General features: G+C 43.4%; 2 protein-coding genes across 2 annotated transcripts; one reads left to right on the top strand and one right to left on the bottom strand.

Moving 5' to 3' along the window:
* The first annotated feature begins 256 nt into the window (after positions 1-256).
* On the top strand, positions 257-2,676 carry LOC127348505 (small ribosomal subunit protein eS4). The gene is made up of 5 exons (XM_051374518.2): positions 257-377; positions 1,093-1,170; positions 1,268-1,448; positions 1,548-1,645; positions 2,067-2,676. Exons 1-5 carry the CDS (start codon positions 375-377, stop codon positions 2,502-2,504), a joined length of 798 nt encoding a protein of 265 aa, XP_051230478.1. The 5' UTR covers positions 257-374; the 3' UTR covers positions 2,505-2,676.
* Positions 2,677-4,496: 1,820 nt separating this feature from the next.
* On the bottom strand, positions 4,497-5,557 carry LOC127336291 (ferritin-like catalase Nec2). The gene has a single exon (XM_051363120.1). It carries the CDS (start codon positions 5,555-5,557, stop codon positions 4,598-4,600), a length of 960 nt encoding a protein of 319 aa, XP_051219080.1. The 3' UTR covers positions 4,497-4,597.
* Between the last annotated feature and the right edge of the window lie 12,027 nt (positions 5,558-17,584).

Here is a 17,584-nt window from a genome sequence, read left to right as displayed (position 1 = left end):
ATAAATTTAAGGACTAAAGTTAGACTTTGGTAACATTTTAGGGACAGAAAGGACAAATCGCTATCAGCTATGGGATAGAGCCGCTTGGGCCTGTATGAAACTTTGGGCTTGTGTTACTATTCCTATTTAGACGGTCGCTAGAAGAATGGAACCCTCTCATTACTGGGCCAAGCCCAATACCGCACCGAAAGCCCAGTCAGGCCACGGGAACGAGGGAACTAAAACCCTACCCTTTCGTAGTATATATAGGCCATCTCTCCGCCCCTCCCTTCCTCCCACTCTTTGTCATCTCGGCGGCGGCGCACAGGAGAAGAAGCAGGCGGCGGCGGCGCGCGAAGAGAAGGTGCACGTCGACCTAGTCCGAGCTCGCAACCATGGTGAGCGCCACCACTCCTCCCCATTCCCTCTCCGTTTCTCTCGTCCGTAGATCCGATCCGTAGCCTCCTTGGTGCTAGCGTGTCGGCGCCGCCGCCGTGGGCAGAGATCCTTAGGTTAGGATGATCTTTTTCGTGTCTCGGTAGATTTGTTCGGTTTTAGCGGAGGAGTTTCAGTGGTCGATAGCTTGTAGCGGGCACAACCTGTGATTTCCTTGTTCTTCCTCCAAAACATTTAACCCTTTGATGCATGTAGCGCTGCTGTAGTTTGTATGCTAGGTAAGATGCCTTGTGCCGGTATTGTTTTGAAGTTTTTAGGGCTGGTTGTTTTACGGGACTTGGGATCGTTGGATGTTGATTGCAGATCAGTTCCTTTTGCTGTAACATACTGTATAAACCGAAAAATGTAGTGGTTTCCCTGGATCTTTTTTAGATATCCTGCCTCTGGATTGTATATATATCTTCTTTGTTTTACATGTGATTGTTGTTTGAAGTTGATGTATATCATGTTTGTTGTTGTTCCATGTGTCTAAAATATATTATAAATTTAGTATATCAAGTTTTGTAATACCTAAGTATACTACTCGTAGGACTTGTCACAAATAGTCTGTGTTCCTCACTTAGTTTTCTGTTTGATTATGACTGAAGCCAGCATTACATACTGCTCTGCTTCTTATGTGTTTTGATACTAATTGGTATCTTAATTTTTCCTTGACAGGCGCGTGGGTTGAAGAAGCATCTGAAGAGGCTCAATGCCCCATCTCACTGGATGCTCGACAAGCTCGGCGGAGCTTTTGTAAGTACACCTGTTCTTCTAGCTTGTGCTTCCAATAGTTATGTAAGATGTTTGTGTTCTGGTATCTGATACTTGAATTGAATTGTCTTTGTTTCAGGCCCCCAAGCCATCTTCTGGTCCTCACAAGGCCAGGGAGTGCCTTCCCCTGATCCTCATCCTCAGGAACAGACTGAAGTATGCTCTTACCTACCGTGAAGTGCAGTCCATCCTCATGCAGCGCCACATCCAGGTTGATGGCAAGGTCCGCACTGACAAGACCTACCCTGCTGGTTTCATGGGTATGCTCTGAACTTGAATTGTAAACTTTGCCCTTGCTTGATATATGGTTGATGTTTATGCCCATTTCATTTCTGATACATTGTTGTGTTTCCTATCAGACATCATCTCTATCCCCAAGACTGGCGAGAACTACAGGCTTCTGTATGACACCAAGGGCCGCTTCCGCCTTCATGCTGTCAGGGATGAGGATGCCAAGGTTAGGCCCATTCTATTCTGAAGCAGTTCTTGTACTGTTCTAACTGCATTGTTACCTTTATTCATCTTTTGTTCCATTTTGTCATGCTGGTATGCTTTATGAACTGCTTTATCTGCGGATATGACCTATTAGTCCATGCAGTATTATCTTTTGTTTCTCTTCAAGTAGCAATTTGTCTTGATATTTACCTATCATTGTTCTATCAGTTGTCTGTTATGAATTAATATACTGTTTTTTATCAATCATCTGTTTGAATTGTTGATGATTCCAACTTAGGCTGGAGGTACTGTTTTTAATGCATGTTGTCATCTTGCACTCTTTTTCTTACCTTGCAGTTTCCTCTTATTTTTTTAAACTAGAATTGATCTGTATGCTTTCTTAATAAGTTTATTTCCTGACTGCAAATTTTCATTGTTTGCAGTTCAAGCTTTGCAAGGTTCGTGGAGTCCAGTTCGGACAGAAGGGCATTCCCTACCTGAACACCTATGATGGCCGCACCATCCGCTACCCTGACCCCCTCATCAAGGCCAACGACACCATCAAGCTTGACCTTGAGACCAACAAGATTGTTGACTTCATCAAGTTTGATGTCGGCAATGTTGTCATGGTCACTGGTGGGCGTAACACTGGGCGTGTTGGTGTGATCAAGAACAGGGAGAAGCATAAGGGTACCTTCGAGACCATCCACGTTGAGGATGCTCAGGGCCACCAGTTTGCCACCCGTCTTGGCAATGTGTTCACCATCGGTAAGGGCACCAAGCCATGGGTGAGCCTCCCCAAGGGCAAGGGTATCAAGCTCAGCATCATTGAGGAGCAGAGGAAGAGGGATGCTGCAGCTCAGGCCGCTGCCAAGGCTTGATTCTGATGCGTCTATTTGTTTTGCTATAGCATGAGTTATCTGCAAGGATATAGAACTATGTTCCCAGAACCACCGTTTTTTAAGTTTTGCCTGTTTGTTGGTTTGCGAACCTATGGATGCTGCTAGGTGTAATGTGATGGTTTACCTTATTCAAGTACTATTTTGAGGCGCCTGTTCTGGTTCTATCCATCTGTGAAGTTAGGCATTATCTGTTAAGATGCTTTTGATTAGATGCAACTGCAATGTGTTGCTGCTCTTATTCCAGCTTATGTTGATGATATTTGCTCTTCCGTTTGATGCATGTCTGCTGGTATCTTCTCTTGTTAGCTATGCCTGCCTTCTGCAGATGTCACCGTATCATTGACGAATATTGAAGCTTGCTTGGTTAGCTTTCCAATTAAATTCAGACGAGAGCGGTTCTTGTGTTTGCGTGGTTAGATTAGGTAGTTCCTGTGTTCACTACAAGTGACTGAAGCGGCCGTACATTGGGCAGTCTACACGTACTTAGCCCATCTGTTGTATTATTACTAGCTCTGTTTCGATACGTAATTGGTATCGCTGGAAAATGGTACCGGCAATCAATGGCTTTTGAAGTGAGCAACAATATCGCTAATTCGTTCTTTTAGGCAAGAATCTTGCTCTCTTAGCTCTTCCAATGGTATTCAGTGTTTTGCTTGTCTGAAAGACAAAATCATCTTGCTTGCCTGAAGGACAAATTCATCTTGCCATCGTATGATGTTCATCTATGCAAGAATAACTGAATAAGTACATTACGCTCAAAACAAAAAAAACTGAACAAGCACATTTCCCCGTTTATGATAAGAACTACCTAATCGTATGGGTTCATGTGTATTCGTTTTTTTTTGCCTGAATTGAGGTGTTCCTTCAAATAAATAGTACTCCAACTTGATAATCTTCTTGATCGATGATTACCCTCTGTAGACCTTACTCAAATATATTCCAAATTCAGGCTTTTTGTCTGGCGAATGTAGGTTTCAAAATTCTTGCAAAGGTGCTCACGACCAGATTGAATGGATAGCCCGTGATGTTTTTTTTGAGGCCAACAATTTCATTCATTCACCATGGAGTACAGTACGTTTACAATCAGTAGCCAATGCCTCGTCCACACAAACCAGTAGACATTGTATATCTAGCTATTACATGTGCTACCTTGTTTTGATTTCTTTTTGCATGCACACAACACCAGTTTGATGCATACATACTGAAATCATGTAGAAGACTTTTGAGTTGAGACAAATGCTCTTCTTTGCTTTGGATAGCCTGTGTAATAGTGGTACAGTCAGATTCGAAAATCACAGGCTTGTCGCACCATTGGGCAGCCAGATGTGCTCCCTCTCTGGCAGCCAGAGCTTCAGACTCTTGGGCATCACAACAATTTTGAATTACGACTCCAACCGAAGATTGTCCAGTTTCAACAACGTAAGAGCCATCAACATTAACCTTGAGCCATCCCTGATCCCCGTGGCTTCCATTTCTGAAGGTCAGTCTTCATTTTCTTTGTTTCCGGTTTTTGGTTGGTGGCTTCCCATTGGCTTCTTACCTTTTGGATCTAATGACATGTTTTTGGAGGTAAAACACAGGTTAGCATGTAAAGATTTTGCATAATTCAGGAGGAAATGTACCGAATGTTTAATGGTGGCCTTCCCTCTGTCATGTATAATATCGTTCCTTAGGTGCCAACATCTCCACATCAACATCATGATAGCCTGGTGCATATTTTTTTGTCTTGTCGAGCAGAACTAACAGCCAATCCTCACATGTTTTAATCATATCTTCTTCCCTCGGCAATTTCCAATGTTTTCTCATCTCACATCTTAGAGCTTAGCCTTTGTACATTCAATGACCGCATGGAAGCTGTTCTCCAGCCGAAAATGCTTTCAATCATGTAGGCATATCTTAGGTGGTGCGGTTGTTCTCCTATTCAGTTTGAATCGCTTGGATTTGTTAAATTTGAGCTTATATAATATAAGAAGAGATTACAAAAAACGCAGGCGTTGACGCTGCCATATGCTGTGCTCTTCTATTTGAATTCTCGTTTTGGAAGCATAGGAGTAGCGACTCCGTGTATATATCTACGCGAGCTGGAAGAATCCTCTGGCGATGGTGCCGTTGGCGCCATGGGGCAGGAACCCGCCGGGCACCTGCTCGTTGCGCGAGCCGTAGAGGATGCGCAGCGCCTCCGCCGGCGTGCGCTGGTACCCGAGCGAGTCCACCCCCGCGCCGAGGATGTTGCTGATGGTCCTCCGCTCCGCCCCTTGCCGCCGGTCAAGCACCTTGACCCCCTCGTCCTTGGCGCCGCACCCGGACATCCCGTTGCGCCAGTCGGAGATCCTGCGCGTGAACTCCGCCACCGTGTGGCCCCTGTAGGGCGCCACCGTCTCGTCGGCGCGCTGGTACAGCAGCATCCTGATCACCGCGTCCTGGCCGGCCTCCACCGCCAGGATGCTCGCGTGGAGGCGCTTGGAGGAGTACCCCATGAGGGCGGGCGCGATGCCGACGGTGACGGAGGCGGTGACGTGCGGCAGGATGTAGGAGGCGAGGAGGAAGTTGACGGTGCTGTTGTACGCGTCGAAGGGCGGGTCGAGGCGCGTGCCCATGGCGTCGTCCATGATGGCGGCGAAGCGGTCGGCGCTGAGGTCGATGGCCGGGCGCGGGAACCCGCCCATGGCGTTCGTGATGGCCCGGATGTGGCCGAGCTCCTGGTAGCCCAGCTCGGCCGCGATCTCCGTGGTGTGGAAGTCGAGGTTCGCCTTGCGCGCGCCGGCCGGGGGCGGGCCGCCGGCCGAGAGGTTGCGGGCGAGGCGGTCGATGCCGCGGCCGAGCGCCGCGTGGAGGAACCACTCCGCCTCGATGAACTTGGCGTTGAGCAGGAACTGCAGCTGCTCCAGGTCGCTCGGGTAGATCGCGACGGCTCCCCGCCGCGGGATGCTCGGCCGGCACCGTGGGTCGTCCTGCGGGACGGCCGCCGCGAGCGGGAAGAGCTGCACGGCCCCGGCCAGCAGCAGAAGGAAGGCGCCGAGCGCGCGAGCCATTTTGTCAGTGCAGCTGGGAGCACACGCACGGCTGACGGCTGTGCTGTCGTAGTGAGAGCTCACTTGGCATTGCCCGTGTGCGTTTGTGTATTTGTGCTGCGGCTTCGTGTCAGTTTGGTCATGGTTAGCGAGGGTTTAGGAGGGTACGAGAGGTTGGCAGGACACGACATGTCTGTGCGGGAGGAATTTTTAGTTCGAATGTGGACTGGTCTTGGTCTTCCAACTTCCAAGGTAGTTTTGAATCCGTTCAAATTCAAAGTGTTTTAGGGAACTTGCAATCATTTTCTTTGGTACTGACTAACAAAAAGTCATTTACATTGGTCAGATGAGGATGGTAGCACTCCATGTGTGTGCATTGCCATAGAAATCCTATTACTCATGCGTATTTCCTATCTTTGTAGTTTTTAAATCCCTCGAATCAAATAGGCTATAAAATATGAATATGTTATTTCATGCATTGGACTTGGTATAGGTGTTTTTTGCTACCACGTAACATCCTTGACATTATTTTGCGCTCCTAATATTATTTTGCGCCATTAAGATTAGCTTCGAGATTGACCTTCTACGATGTACTCAATTGAGATTCACTCATAATCGTGTTTTTATTTGATTTTGTATGGAGTATGGCATTTTGTCGCTTCGAAATTAGTTCACTCGCCCTTTCGCTTCTACTTTCTAAACCTAAGATAGAGGTGAGCTACAAGGGATGGAAGAAAGCTTGACCATTCTCACTAAATTTCCAAAAAAAAAATTGTTCCAAAAAGGTTATAGCTTGGTTCGAGGAAGGGTCTAATTACTCTCACCTTCTGAATCTTCAAGTGAACAGGACCACGTAACACAAGAGGGGGTGATAGAACAAACTACTTTCTTACACATTATCACTTTCGAAATATAAAGCTACCTACAACAAAGTTTTCAAGCTTATCCTCTAGAAACTACTATCAAAATACTTCTTGACATTGATATGCTTTGTTATGACATAATTTATAGACAACAAAAGTACACTAGAAAGTTTTCAAAGTTTTCAAGAGTGTTATAGACAACAAAAGAACACTAGAAAATGTTATGACATAATTTATTGGCGAGTAGTGTGATTTTTTGGTTTCCTTTAATTTAGAGTGAAATGCTTTGAAAGAAAAGGTTTTCTTAAACATCCCTTCTTAACTAAAATAGTAAAATCTATATTTTGAACAAAATATTGTTTAGGTTAATTTTTTATTTCTAATGATAAATATTATATTGAATGAAAAAACCGAACTTGTCGGTAGGAGTAAAAACATATTTTACTTGTTGATATTGACATTAGTGAGGTAAGAAAATTACTTGTTTGTTGTGACATTAATGAGGTAAAAATATTTTGTATAAATTTTAAGAACTCACCATAACAACATGATAAAATAAAGCGGGTCGATAACAATACTGAATAGTATTGGTGAGAGTGGTTCACCGTGACGAAGTCCATGAACATGAATGATGTTCTTCCTCGGAATTCCATTGAAAAGCAATGTGCCAATTATGGTTGAGTACAAAATCGACAAGAGAGACGGTCACCACTTGGGGAAACCAATGAATACGTACAGTGTCGGAAACCTTGGAAATGTCAACCTTGATAAGGAGTATCAGAGTACGACTACATTGAAACCAAATAAGAGATGTTTGTGTGACGTATATAAAGTTGTCTTAGGTGTACCTCGTTTTGATGAATGTGCTTTAGCTCTAGGAGACCATGTTGTCCATCTTGGGGTTGGGGCATCGGACCATGTCGGATCACATGGATGAGACTAATTGCTCTAAAATCCGTGAAAGAGTTTTGTGCCAAGCTCTATGTCACAACTCCCGCTATGCTAGAGAACCAATCATGCAGCTTCACACACTCCGCAATGTGATTGAATAAATCGATAGGCATCGTAAACGGGCGGCAAAAAAACACTCGGGATACACTATACTAGAAACGAAATAGTTGAGCATGAATGTGAAAGAACATCTCTCACAATATGTTTTGTGTGTTTGATGTCAATATATGTGATACACTAATGTTTGATGAAGTGGTGCAGGATTTATATAGATACATGTATATTAGTAACTTGTGTGGAAAAACGAGTCAAAAGAAAGCTGAAACAGATTCACCAGGCCGGATAATCCGGGCCGGATATTTGCAAAATATCTGGCCCCCATTTTTTGGCTAAGGACTCGAGGCAAAGTGGCTCAGTACTCCCCTGGACAAGGGCCGGATAATTGGCTGGACATTTGCCCGGATTTTCCCCTAGGCCGGATAATCCGGGCCGGATATTTTCGAAATATCCGCCCCCCCCCAAAAAATGGCTAAGAACCAGAGGTGACGCGGCTCAGTAAGGCCCTGGACATGGGCTGGACTTTTGGCCGGAAATTTGCCCGGATTTTTCCCAGGGCCGGATTTTTGGTGGGGGCGGATTATCCGACCCCAACTTAGGCTGGATTATCCGGCCCCTCGAAGACTGCAACGGCTGGATTTTTTTTTGGGGGGGGGGGGGTATTTATACCCCCCTTCTTCTACCTTGCTCCTTGCTCAATCATTGCACAAAAATCTGCCAAGCCTCACCACTATTAGAGCCACCTCAAGAACTCAAGATTTGCAAGATCTCCTTCCTCCCCCAACCAAAGCTCTTGATCTTTGGGGATTCGAAGGAGAAGACATCGATCTACATCCTCACCGAAGCGATTTACATTTCCCCCTCATTTGTTTGAGGGCCCCCTTGCTAGTGTTCCTCTTTGGATCCCTAGTTGATTTGTGTTGATGTATTGTTGTTGATTGTTGTGTTGTTACAGATTTGAGAGCCTCCAATTCGGTTGTGGATGTGTGCCCCAAGAACTTTGTAAAGGCCCGGTTTCCGCCTCGAGGAAATCCCTTAGTGGAAGTGGGCTAGGCCTTCGTGGTGTTGCTCACAGGAGATCTGAGTGAAGCCTTCGTGGCTGTTGGTTTGGCTTTCGTAGCAACCACACTCCTCCAAACGTAGACGTACCTTCTTGCAAAGGAAAGGAACTACGGGAATCATCTCCGTGTCATCGCGTGCTCCACTCTCGGTTACCTCTATCCTATTCTATCTCCTATATATAGCGTAGCTATATCTTGCTTAGTTGGTAACCTTGTCATATAAGTAAATTCACTTAGTTGCATATCTAGAGAATTTACCTTTGTGTCAAGCCTAAGTTGAAAAAGAACTAAAAATTGATTAGCACCTATTCACCCCCCCTCTAGGTGCGGCATACGATCCTTTCAATTGGTATCAGAGCCTCGGCTCTTATTTCGGGCTTAACCGCCTAAGAGTATGCCGGACGAAGAGCCTGTGGAAGGGGCCGCTAAGATGGTCTCCATGGATGATTTCAATTCGTTGAGGTCCTCCATGGAAGCTCAAATGGAAAGCATGAGTAAAACGATTTCCGAGCTTTTGACTCCGGTCCCTCCCATGGCTCCCGCCGTAGAGGTAAAGGACACGGGTGTGTTAGAAGAGGGAGGTGCTTCGGGATTACCCTCCTCTACCAAACCCGCGGATGGTGATAACTCAACCACTATCAAATCTCCCATTGCATATCCTAGGGAAACTAGTGGAGGTGAGAGCTACAATCGAGTGGCTCCGCCTTTCCTATCTCCCGATATCCCGGTTCCCCATCCTCATTTAAACATTTGGGGCGACCCACCTAAGTTTAATGTTAAAGACTACGATACATGGAAATTTGAGTTTCGTTCTCATGTTCGCAGTGCCTCCAATGAACTTTGGAGAATCATCGTGGAAGGCTTCAAGCCATACAACCCCGACAAGTTGACTAGAAGAGAAGCGGTTGATAGTCAACTCAATGACACCGCCTTGCACATGATTCAAACTAGTGTGGGGACAAAAGAATTGTCTCGTGTTCGGAATTTCACCACCGCCAAGGAAGCTTGGGATGGTTTGGCCGCTAGTTGCATTGGTAGTGATAGCATGAGAAGGAACAAGTACAATTATCTTCGGAATCAAGCCGAAGGATTCATGAGGCTACCGGATGAAGATCATGAAGCCATGTATGGAAGGCTTCTCACCGTTGCCGATGCTTTCCGGAATGTGGGTGCCACCCACATCAATGACTCTTGGATCAAGGATAAGTACATCGATTGCATGATGCCATTTGAACCTATTGATGTCAAGACTCTTGTTGGGAGAGAATGCTATTCCTCTCTCACTTCTCAACAAGCCGTGCATGAGATGCAAGCCCTCAAGGTGCTCGAGCTAAACTCCCGTGATTCTCGCAATCGTGCCATTGGTATGTCAAAAGGGAACAATCTTGCCTTGACGGTCAATTCCGTAGAAGAAGTGTACCCTCAAGAACAATATAGGGCATCTTGGAGTATGTCCTATCCGGAAGACTTGGAACTCCACTACAATGATCACATGTCCTTCCATGCAAAGTCTTTTTGGGTTGATCCTTCCAAGGCCAAGGAAGACAACATCAAGAGAAACAACAAAAGTGGGTCCACTAGCTTTGGTCCAAGAACAAGATCATGCTACAACTGTGATGACAAGCGTCATTTCATCGCCGAATGCCCCTATGAGAATAGGGAGTCTCATAATGGAAGGCTCATTCCCAAGTACAAGAGAAAAGACTCAAAGGGCAAATATTCAAAAGCCCCCAACAAGAAATTCTACAACAACAAGAGCAAGAAGGGCAAGAGGCCCTCAAGAGTTGTGCTAGTGACTAGGGAAGGATATTCTTCCGATGAAGTTGAAAGTTCTAGTGATGATGAAGAAGAAGAAAGCTCAAAGGAAGTGGCCGCCATTGTCACTACCAACATTCCCTCTTCATCTCTCTTTGAATCCCCCAATGAGAATCCTCATATCAAGAATGCACATTGCTTCATGGCAAGGTCCACCTTGGACACATCTATTGTGCTATCAACTCAAGAAGAATATACCTCCGGAGATGATGATGTTGATGATGAAGAAGATGCAACCTCTAATGGATTGGTCGCTCTTGCCTCCCTCTCCACTAACTCTTCATCACCAAGTGAATCCCCCAATGAGGTCATTCATGTGGAGGAAGAAAGTTGCCTCATGGCTAAATCCTCCGAGGTATCATCTCCTAGCCCCTCTATGCCTAACATATCAAGTGATCTAGGGGTTGATCATGCTAGTCTAAAAGTGAAACAAGAAATGCTAGAGTTTGATGAATTCATTCTTAACTTACAAGGTAACACTAAAAAGCATGTTTCAAATCTCATGGTTCGTATAGCTCAACTAAATGATACTCTTGAGAAAAAATGTCAAATAGAGAGAGAAGACTCTCTTGAAATACATGCTCTTAAAAATGCTCTTGAGGAAAGTCAAGAAACCATAGCTTCTCTTGAAGAGAGGCTAGAAACTATTGAAGAACCTCAAGATAAAATTAACAAGCTCACTAAAGCTAGAGATCTTGCTAGGGCTAAGACTAAAGTGCTTAAAAAGGAAAAGGCCCAATTTGGTGTTGATCATGAGAAACTTGTGAAGGATCTAGATGAACTAGACAAGGCCTACAAAGCCTTGAAGAGTGAATACTCTCTTCTCTCCAAGTCTAATGAGCAACTTCAAATTAGGCTTGCTTCATATGATATACCTAGTACCTCTACCCCTTCATGTGATCATGCAAATATTATTGAGGAAAATGCTAGGTTGAAAGATGAACTTGCTAAGGCCTCCTCTCCCCAAAGTGAACTTTCTTTGGATGATCTCTTGAGTAAGAAAAAATCAAACAATGGGAAGGAGGGCCTTGGTTATAATGCCAAGGCAAAGGTGGCAAACAAGCAAAAGGCCAAACCCGCACAAGTGAAGAAGAAAGCTATCACTAATGGTGAAGCCCCTAAGGGCAACACCATTAATGATGATAATGTGGGAAATGCTAACCCTCACTATGTTCTATTTAAAGATTATTATGGTGATGTTTATGCTAAATATGTTGGCCCATATGATGGTTATGTTGCTTGGTCTATTTGGGTCCCAAAGACCCTTGTTGCTAACAAAAGAGGACCCATTGAGAAATGGGTACCTAAATCCAAGAATTAATCTCATGTAGGACTATGCCACCGGAGGTTCAAAATGGGTACTTGATAGTGGATGTACAAGTCATATGACCGGCGGCAAGAACCTCGTCAAGGAGTTGAGGCCCAATATAAATAATATCACTGTCTCCTTTGGCGATAATTCTACATCCGAGGTATTGGGTTTTGGCAAGGTTGTGGTTGCACACAACATTACTCTTGTTGATGTCATGCTTGTCAAAACCCTTGGTTACAATTTGCTTTCCGTTTCCGCCCTTGGCAAGATGGGTTTCGCCGTCTTTATTGATAGCGATATTGTGGTCCTCTTGTGGAGCAAGACTCTAAAAGTCACTTTCGTTGGGTATCGCGAACATAACTTGTATGTGGTGGACTTTTCGGGGACCACCACTTCAAGTGCGATGTGCCTATTCGAAAAGGCGGATGTGGGTTGGTTGTGGCATCGCCGCTTGGCCCATATCAACATGAGAACTTTGCAAAGTCTTCACAAGGGGAACCATATTGTGGGACTATTGGAAAATGTGTCTTTTGCCAAAGATCGTGTTTGTAGGGCTTGTGTTGAAGGCAAAATGCATGACTCTCCGCATCCAAGCAAGACTATCATCTCTTCCAAGAGGATCTTGGAGCTCCTTCATGTGGATCTCTTTGGTCCCGTTACTCATGCAAGTCTTGGTGCGAAGAAACATTGCTTGGTGATTGTTGATGACTACTCAAGATACACTTGGGTCTATGATGCGTGTAGTTGACACGTCCGTTGGGAACCCCAAGAGGAAGGTGTGATGCGCACAGCGGCAAGTTTCCCTCAGTAAGAAACCAAGGTTTAATCGAACCAGTAGGAGTCAAGAAGCACGTTGAAGGTTGATGGCGGCGGGATGTAGTGCGGCGCAACACCAGAGATTCCGGCGCCAACGTGGAACCTGCACAACACAACCAAAGTACTTTGCCCCAACGAAACAGTGAGGTTGTCAATCTCACCGGCTTGCTGTAACAAAGGATTAACCGTATTGTGTGGAAGATGATTGTTTGCAGAAAACAGTAAAACAAGTATTGCAGTAGATTGTATGCGATGTAAAGAATAGGACCGGGGTCCACAGTTCACTAGAGGTGTCTCTCCCATAAGATAAATAGCATGTTGGGTGAACAAATTACAGTTGGGCAATTGACAAATAGAGAGGGCATAACAATGCACATACATATTATGATGAGTACTGTGAGATTTAATTGGGCATTACGACAAAGTACATAGACCGCTATCCAGCATGCATCTATGCCTTAAAAGTCCACCTTCAGGTTATCATCCGAACCCCCTCCAGTATTAAGTTGCTAACAACAGACAATTGCATTAAGTATTGCGCGTAATGTAATCAGTGACTACATCCTCGAACATAGCACCAATGTTTTATCCCTAGTGGCAACAGCACATCCATAATCTTAGAGGTTTCTCTCACTCCCCCAGATTCACGGAGACATGAACCCACTATCGAGCATAAATACTTCCTCTTGGAGTTACTAGCATCAACTTGGCCAGAGCATCTACTAATAACGGAGAGCATGCAAGATCATAAACAACACATAGACATGAATTGATAATCAACATAACATAGTATTCTCTATTCATCGGATCCCAACAAACGCAACATATAGAATTACAGATAGATGATCTTGATCATGTTAGGCAGCTCACAAGATCCAACAATGAAGCACAATGAGGAGAAGACAACCATCTAGCTACTGCTATGGACCCATAGTCCAGGGGTGAACTACTCACTCATCACTCCGGAGGCGACCATGGCGGCGTAGAGTCCTCCGGGAGATGAATCCCCTCTCCGGTAGGGTGCCGGAGGAGATCTCCAGAATCCCCCGAGATGGGATTGGCGGCGGCGGCGTCTCAGTAAGGTTTTCCGTATCGTGGCTCTCGGTACTGGGGGTTTCGCGACGGAGGCTTTAAGTAGGCGGAAGGGCAGGTCAGGGGGCCACACGAGGGCCCCACACCACAGGTCGGCGCGGCCAAGGGCCAGGCCGCGCCGCCCTAGGGTTTGGCCGCCTCGTGGCCCCACTTCGTCTCCTCTTCGGTCTTCTGGAAGCTTCGTGGCAAAATAGGACCCTGGGCGTTGATTTCGTCCAATTCCGAGAATATTTCTTTACTAGGATTTCTGAAACCAAAAACAGCAGAAAACAAAGAATCGGCTCTTCGGCATCTTGTTAATAGGTTAGTTCCAGAAAATGCACGAATATGACATAAAGTGTGCATAAAACATGTAGATATCATCAATAATGTGGCATGGAACACAAGAAATTATCGATACGTCGGAGACGTATCAGCATCCCCAAGCTTAGTTCTGCTCGTCCCGAGCAGGTAAAACGATAACAAAGATAATTTCTGGAGTGACATGCCATCATAACCTTGATCATACTATTTGTAAACATATGTAATGAATGCAGCGATCAAAACAATGGTAATGACATGAGTAAACAAGTGAATCATAAAGCAAAGACTTTTCATGAATAGTACTTCAAGACAAGCATCAATAAGTCTTGCATAAGAGTTAACTCATAAAGCAATAAATCAAAGTAAAGGTATTGAAGCAACACAAAGGAAGATTAAGTTTCAGCGGTTGCTTTCAACTTATAACATGTATATCTCATGGATAATTGTCAACATAGAGTAATATAATAAGTGCAATATGCAAGTATGTAGGAATCAATGCACAGTTCACACAAGTGTTTGCTTCTTGAGGTGGAGAGAGATAGGTGAACTGACTCAACATAAAAGTAAAAAGAATGGTCCTTCAAAGAGGAAAGCATCGATTGCTATATTTGTGCTAGAGCTTTTATTTTGAAAACATGAAACAATTTTGTCAACGGTAGTAATAAAGCATATGAGTTATGTAAATTATATCTTACAAGTTGCAAGCCTCATGCATAGTATACTAATAGTGCCCGCACCTTGTCCTAATTAGCTTGGACTACCGGATCATCGCAATACACATGTTTTAACCAAGTGTCACAATGGGGTACTTCCATGCCGCCTGTACAAAGGTCTAAGGAGAAAGCTCGCATTTTGGATTTCTCGCTTTTGATTATTCTCAACTTAGACATCCATACCGGGACAACATGGACAACAGATAATGGACTCCTCTTTAATGCATAAGCATGTGGCAACAATTATTATTCTCATATGAGATTGAGGATATATGTCCAAAACCGAAACTTTCACCATGAATCATGGCTTTAGTTAGCGGCCCAATGTTCTTCTCTAACAATATGTATGCTCCAACCATTAAGGTGGTATATCTCTCTTACTTCAGACAAGACGGACATGCATAGCAACTCACATGATATTCAACAAAGAATAGTTGATGGCGTCCCCAGAAACATGGTTATCGCACAACAAGCAACTTAATAAGAGATAAAGTGCATAAGTACATATTCAATACCACAATAGTTTTTAAGCTATTTGTCCCATGAGCTATATATTGCAAAGGCGAATGATGGAATTTTAAAGGTAGCACTCAAGCAATTTACTTTGGAATGGCGGAGAAATACCATGTAGTAGGTAGGTATGGTGGACACAAATGGCATAGTGGTTGGCTCAAGTATTTGGATGCATGAGAAGTATTCCCTCTCGATACAAGGTTTAGGCTAGCAAGGTTATTTGAAACAAACACAAGGATGAACCAGTGCAGCAAAACTCACATAAAAGACATATTGTAAACATTATAAGAATCTACACCGTCTTCCTTGTTGTTCAAAACTCAATACTAGATATTATCTAGACTTTAGAGAGACCAAATATGCAAACCAAATTAGCAAGCTCTATGTATTTCTTCATTAATGGGTGCAAAGCATATGATGCAAGAGCTTAAACATGAGCACAACAATTGCCAAGTATCAAATTATTCAAGACATTTTAGAATTACTACATGTAGCATTTTCCAATTCCAACCATATAACAATTTAACGAAGAAGAAACTTCGCCATGAATACTATGAGTAAAGCCTAAGGACATATTTGTCCATATGCTACAGCGGAGCGTGTCTCTCTCCCATACAGTGAATGCTAGGATCCATTTTATTCAAACAAAAACAAAAACAAAAACAAACCGACGCTCCAAGCAAAGCACATAAGATGTGACGGAATAAAAATATAGTTTCAGGGGAGGAACCTGATAATGTTGTCGATGAAGAAGGGGATGCCTTGGGCATCCCCAAGCTTAGATGCTTGAGTCTTCTTAGAATATGCAGGGGTGAACCACCGGGGCATCCCCAAGCTTAGAGCTTTCACTCTCCTTGATCATATTGCATCATACTCCTCTCTTGATCCTTGAAAACTTCCTCCACACCAAACTCGAAACAACTCATTAGAGGGTTAGTGGACAACAAAAATTAACATGTTCAGAGGTGACACAATCATTCTTAACACTTCTGGACATTGCATAAAGCTACTGGACATTAATGGATCAAAGAAATTCATCCAACATAGCAAAAGAGGCAATACGAAATAAAAGGCAGAATCTGTCAAAAACAGAACAGTTCGTATTGACGAATTTTATCGAGGCACCAGACTTGCTCAAATGAAAATTCTCAAATTGAATGAAAGTTGCGTACATATCTGAGGATCACTCACGTAAATTGGCATAATTTTCCGAGTTACCTACAGAGAATTTTGCCCAGATTCGTGACAGCAAAGAAATCTGTTTCTGCGCAGTAATCCAAATCTAGTATGAACTTTACTATCAAAGACTTTACTTGGCACAACAAAACACTAAACTAAGATAAGGAGAGGTTGCTACAGTAGTAAACAACTTCCAAGACTCAAATATAAAACAAAAATACTGTAGTAAAAGCATGGGTTGTCTCCCATAAGCGCTTTTCTTTAACGCCTTTCAGCTAGGCGCAGAAAGTGTAAATCAAGTAACATCAAGAGACGAAGCATCAACATCATAATTTGTTCTAATAATAGAATCATAAGGTAACTTCATTCTCTTTCTAGGGAAGTGTTCCATACCTTTCTTGAGAGGAAATTGATATTTAATATTACCTTCCTTCATATCAATAGTAGCACCAACGGTTCGAAGAAAAGGTCTTCCCAATATAATGGGGCAAGATGCATTGCATTCAATATCCAAGACAACAAAATTAACGGGGACAAGGTTATTGTTAACCATAATATGAACATTATCAACTCTCCCCAAAGGTTTCTTTTTAGCATTATCAGCGAGATTAACATCCAAATAACAATTTTTCAATGGTGGCAAGTCAAGCATATCATAGACTTTCTTAGGCATAACAGAAATACTTGCACCAAGATCACATAAAGCATGACAATCAAAATCATTGACCCTCATTTTAATGATGGGTTCCCAACCATCCTCTAGCTTTCTAGGAATAGAAGTTTCAAGTTTTAGTTTCTCTTCTCTAGCTTTTATGAGAGCATTTGTAATATGTTTTGTGAAAGCCAAGTTTACAGCGCTAGCATTGGGACTCTTAGCAAGTTTTTGTAAGAACTTTATAACTTCAGAGATGTGGAAATCATCAAAATCTAAATCATTATGAGCTACAGCAATGGGATCATAATCCCCAAGGTTGGAAAAAATTTCAGCAGTTTTATCACAGGCAGTTTCAGCAGTTTTAGCAATTTCAGGCAATTTTGTACGCTTTGCACTAGGAGTAGAAACATTGCCAACACCAATTATTTTACCATTAATAGTAGGAGGTGCAGAAACATGTGAAGAATCAACATTACTTGTGGTGGTAATAGTCCAAACTTTAGCTACATTTTTCTCTTTAGCTAGTTTTTCATTTTCTTCTCTATCCCACCTAGCACGCAATTTAGCCATTAATCTTATATTCTCATTAATTCTAACTTGGATGGCATTTGCTGTAGTAACAATTTTATTTTCAATATCCCTATTAGGCATAACTTTCGATTTCAAAAGATCAACATCAGAGGCAAGACTATCAACCTTAGAAGCGAGAATATCAATT

This window comes from Lolium perenne, chromosome 1 (genome assembly GCF_019359855.2).
Source record: "Lolium perenne isolate Kyuss_39 chromosome 1, Kyuss_2.0, whole genome shotgun sequence".
NCBI classification, from domain to species: domain Eukaryota; kingdom Viridiplantae; phylum Streptophyta; class Magnoliopsida; order Poales; family Poaceae; genus Lolium; species Lolium perenne.
Note: the sequence above shows the minus strand (reverse complement) of the source record. Positions and strands in the feature narration are given on the sequence as shown.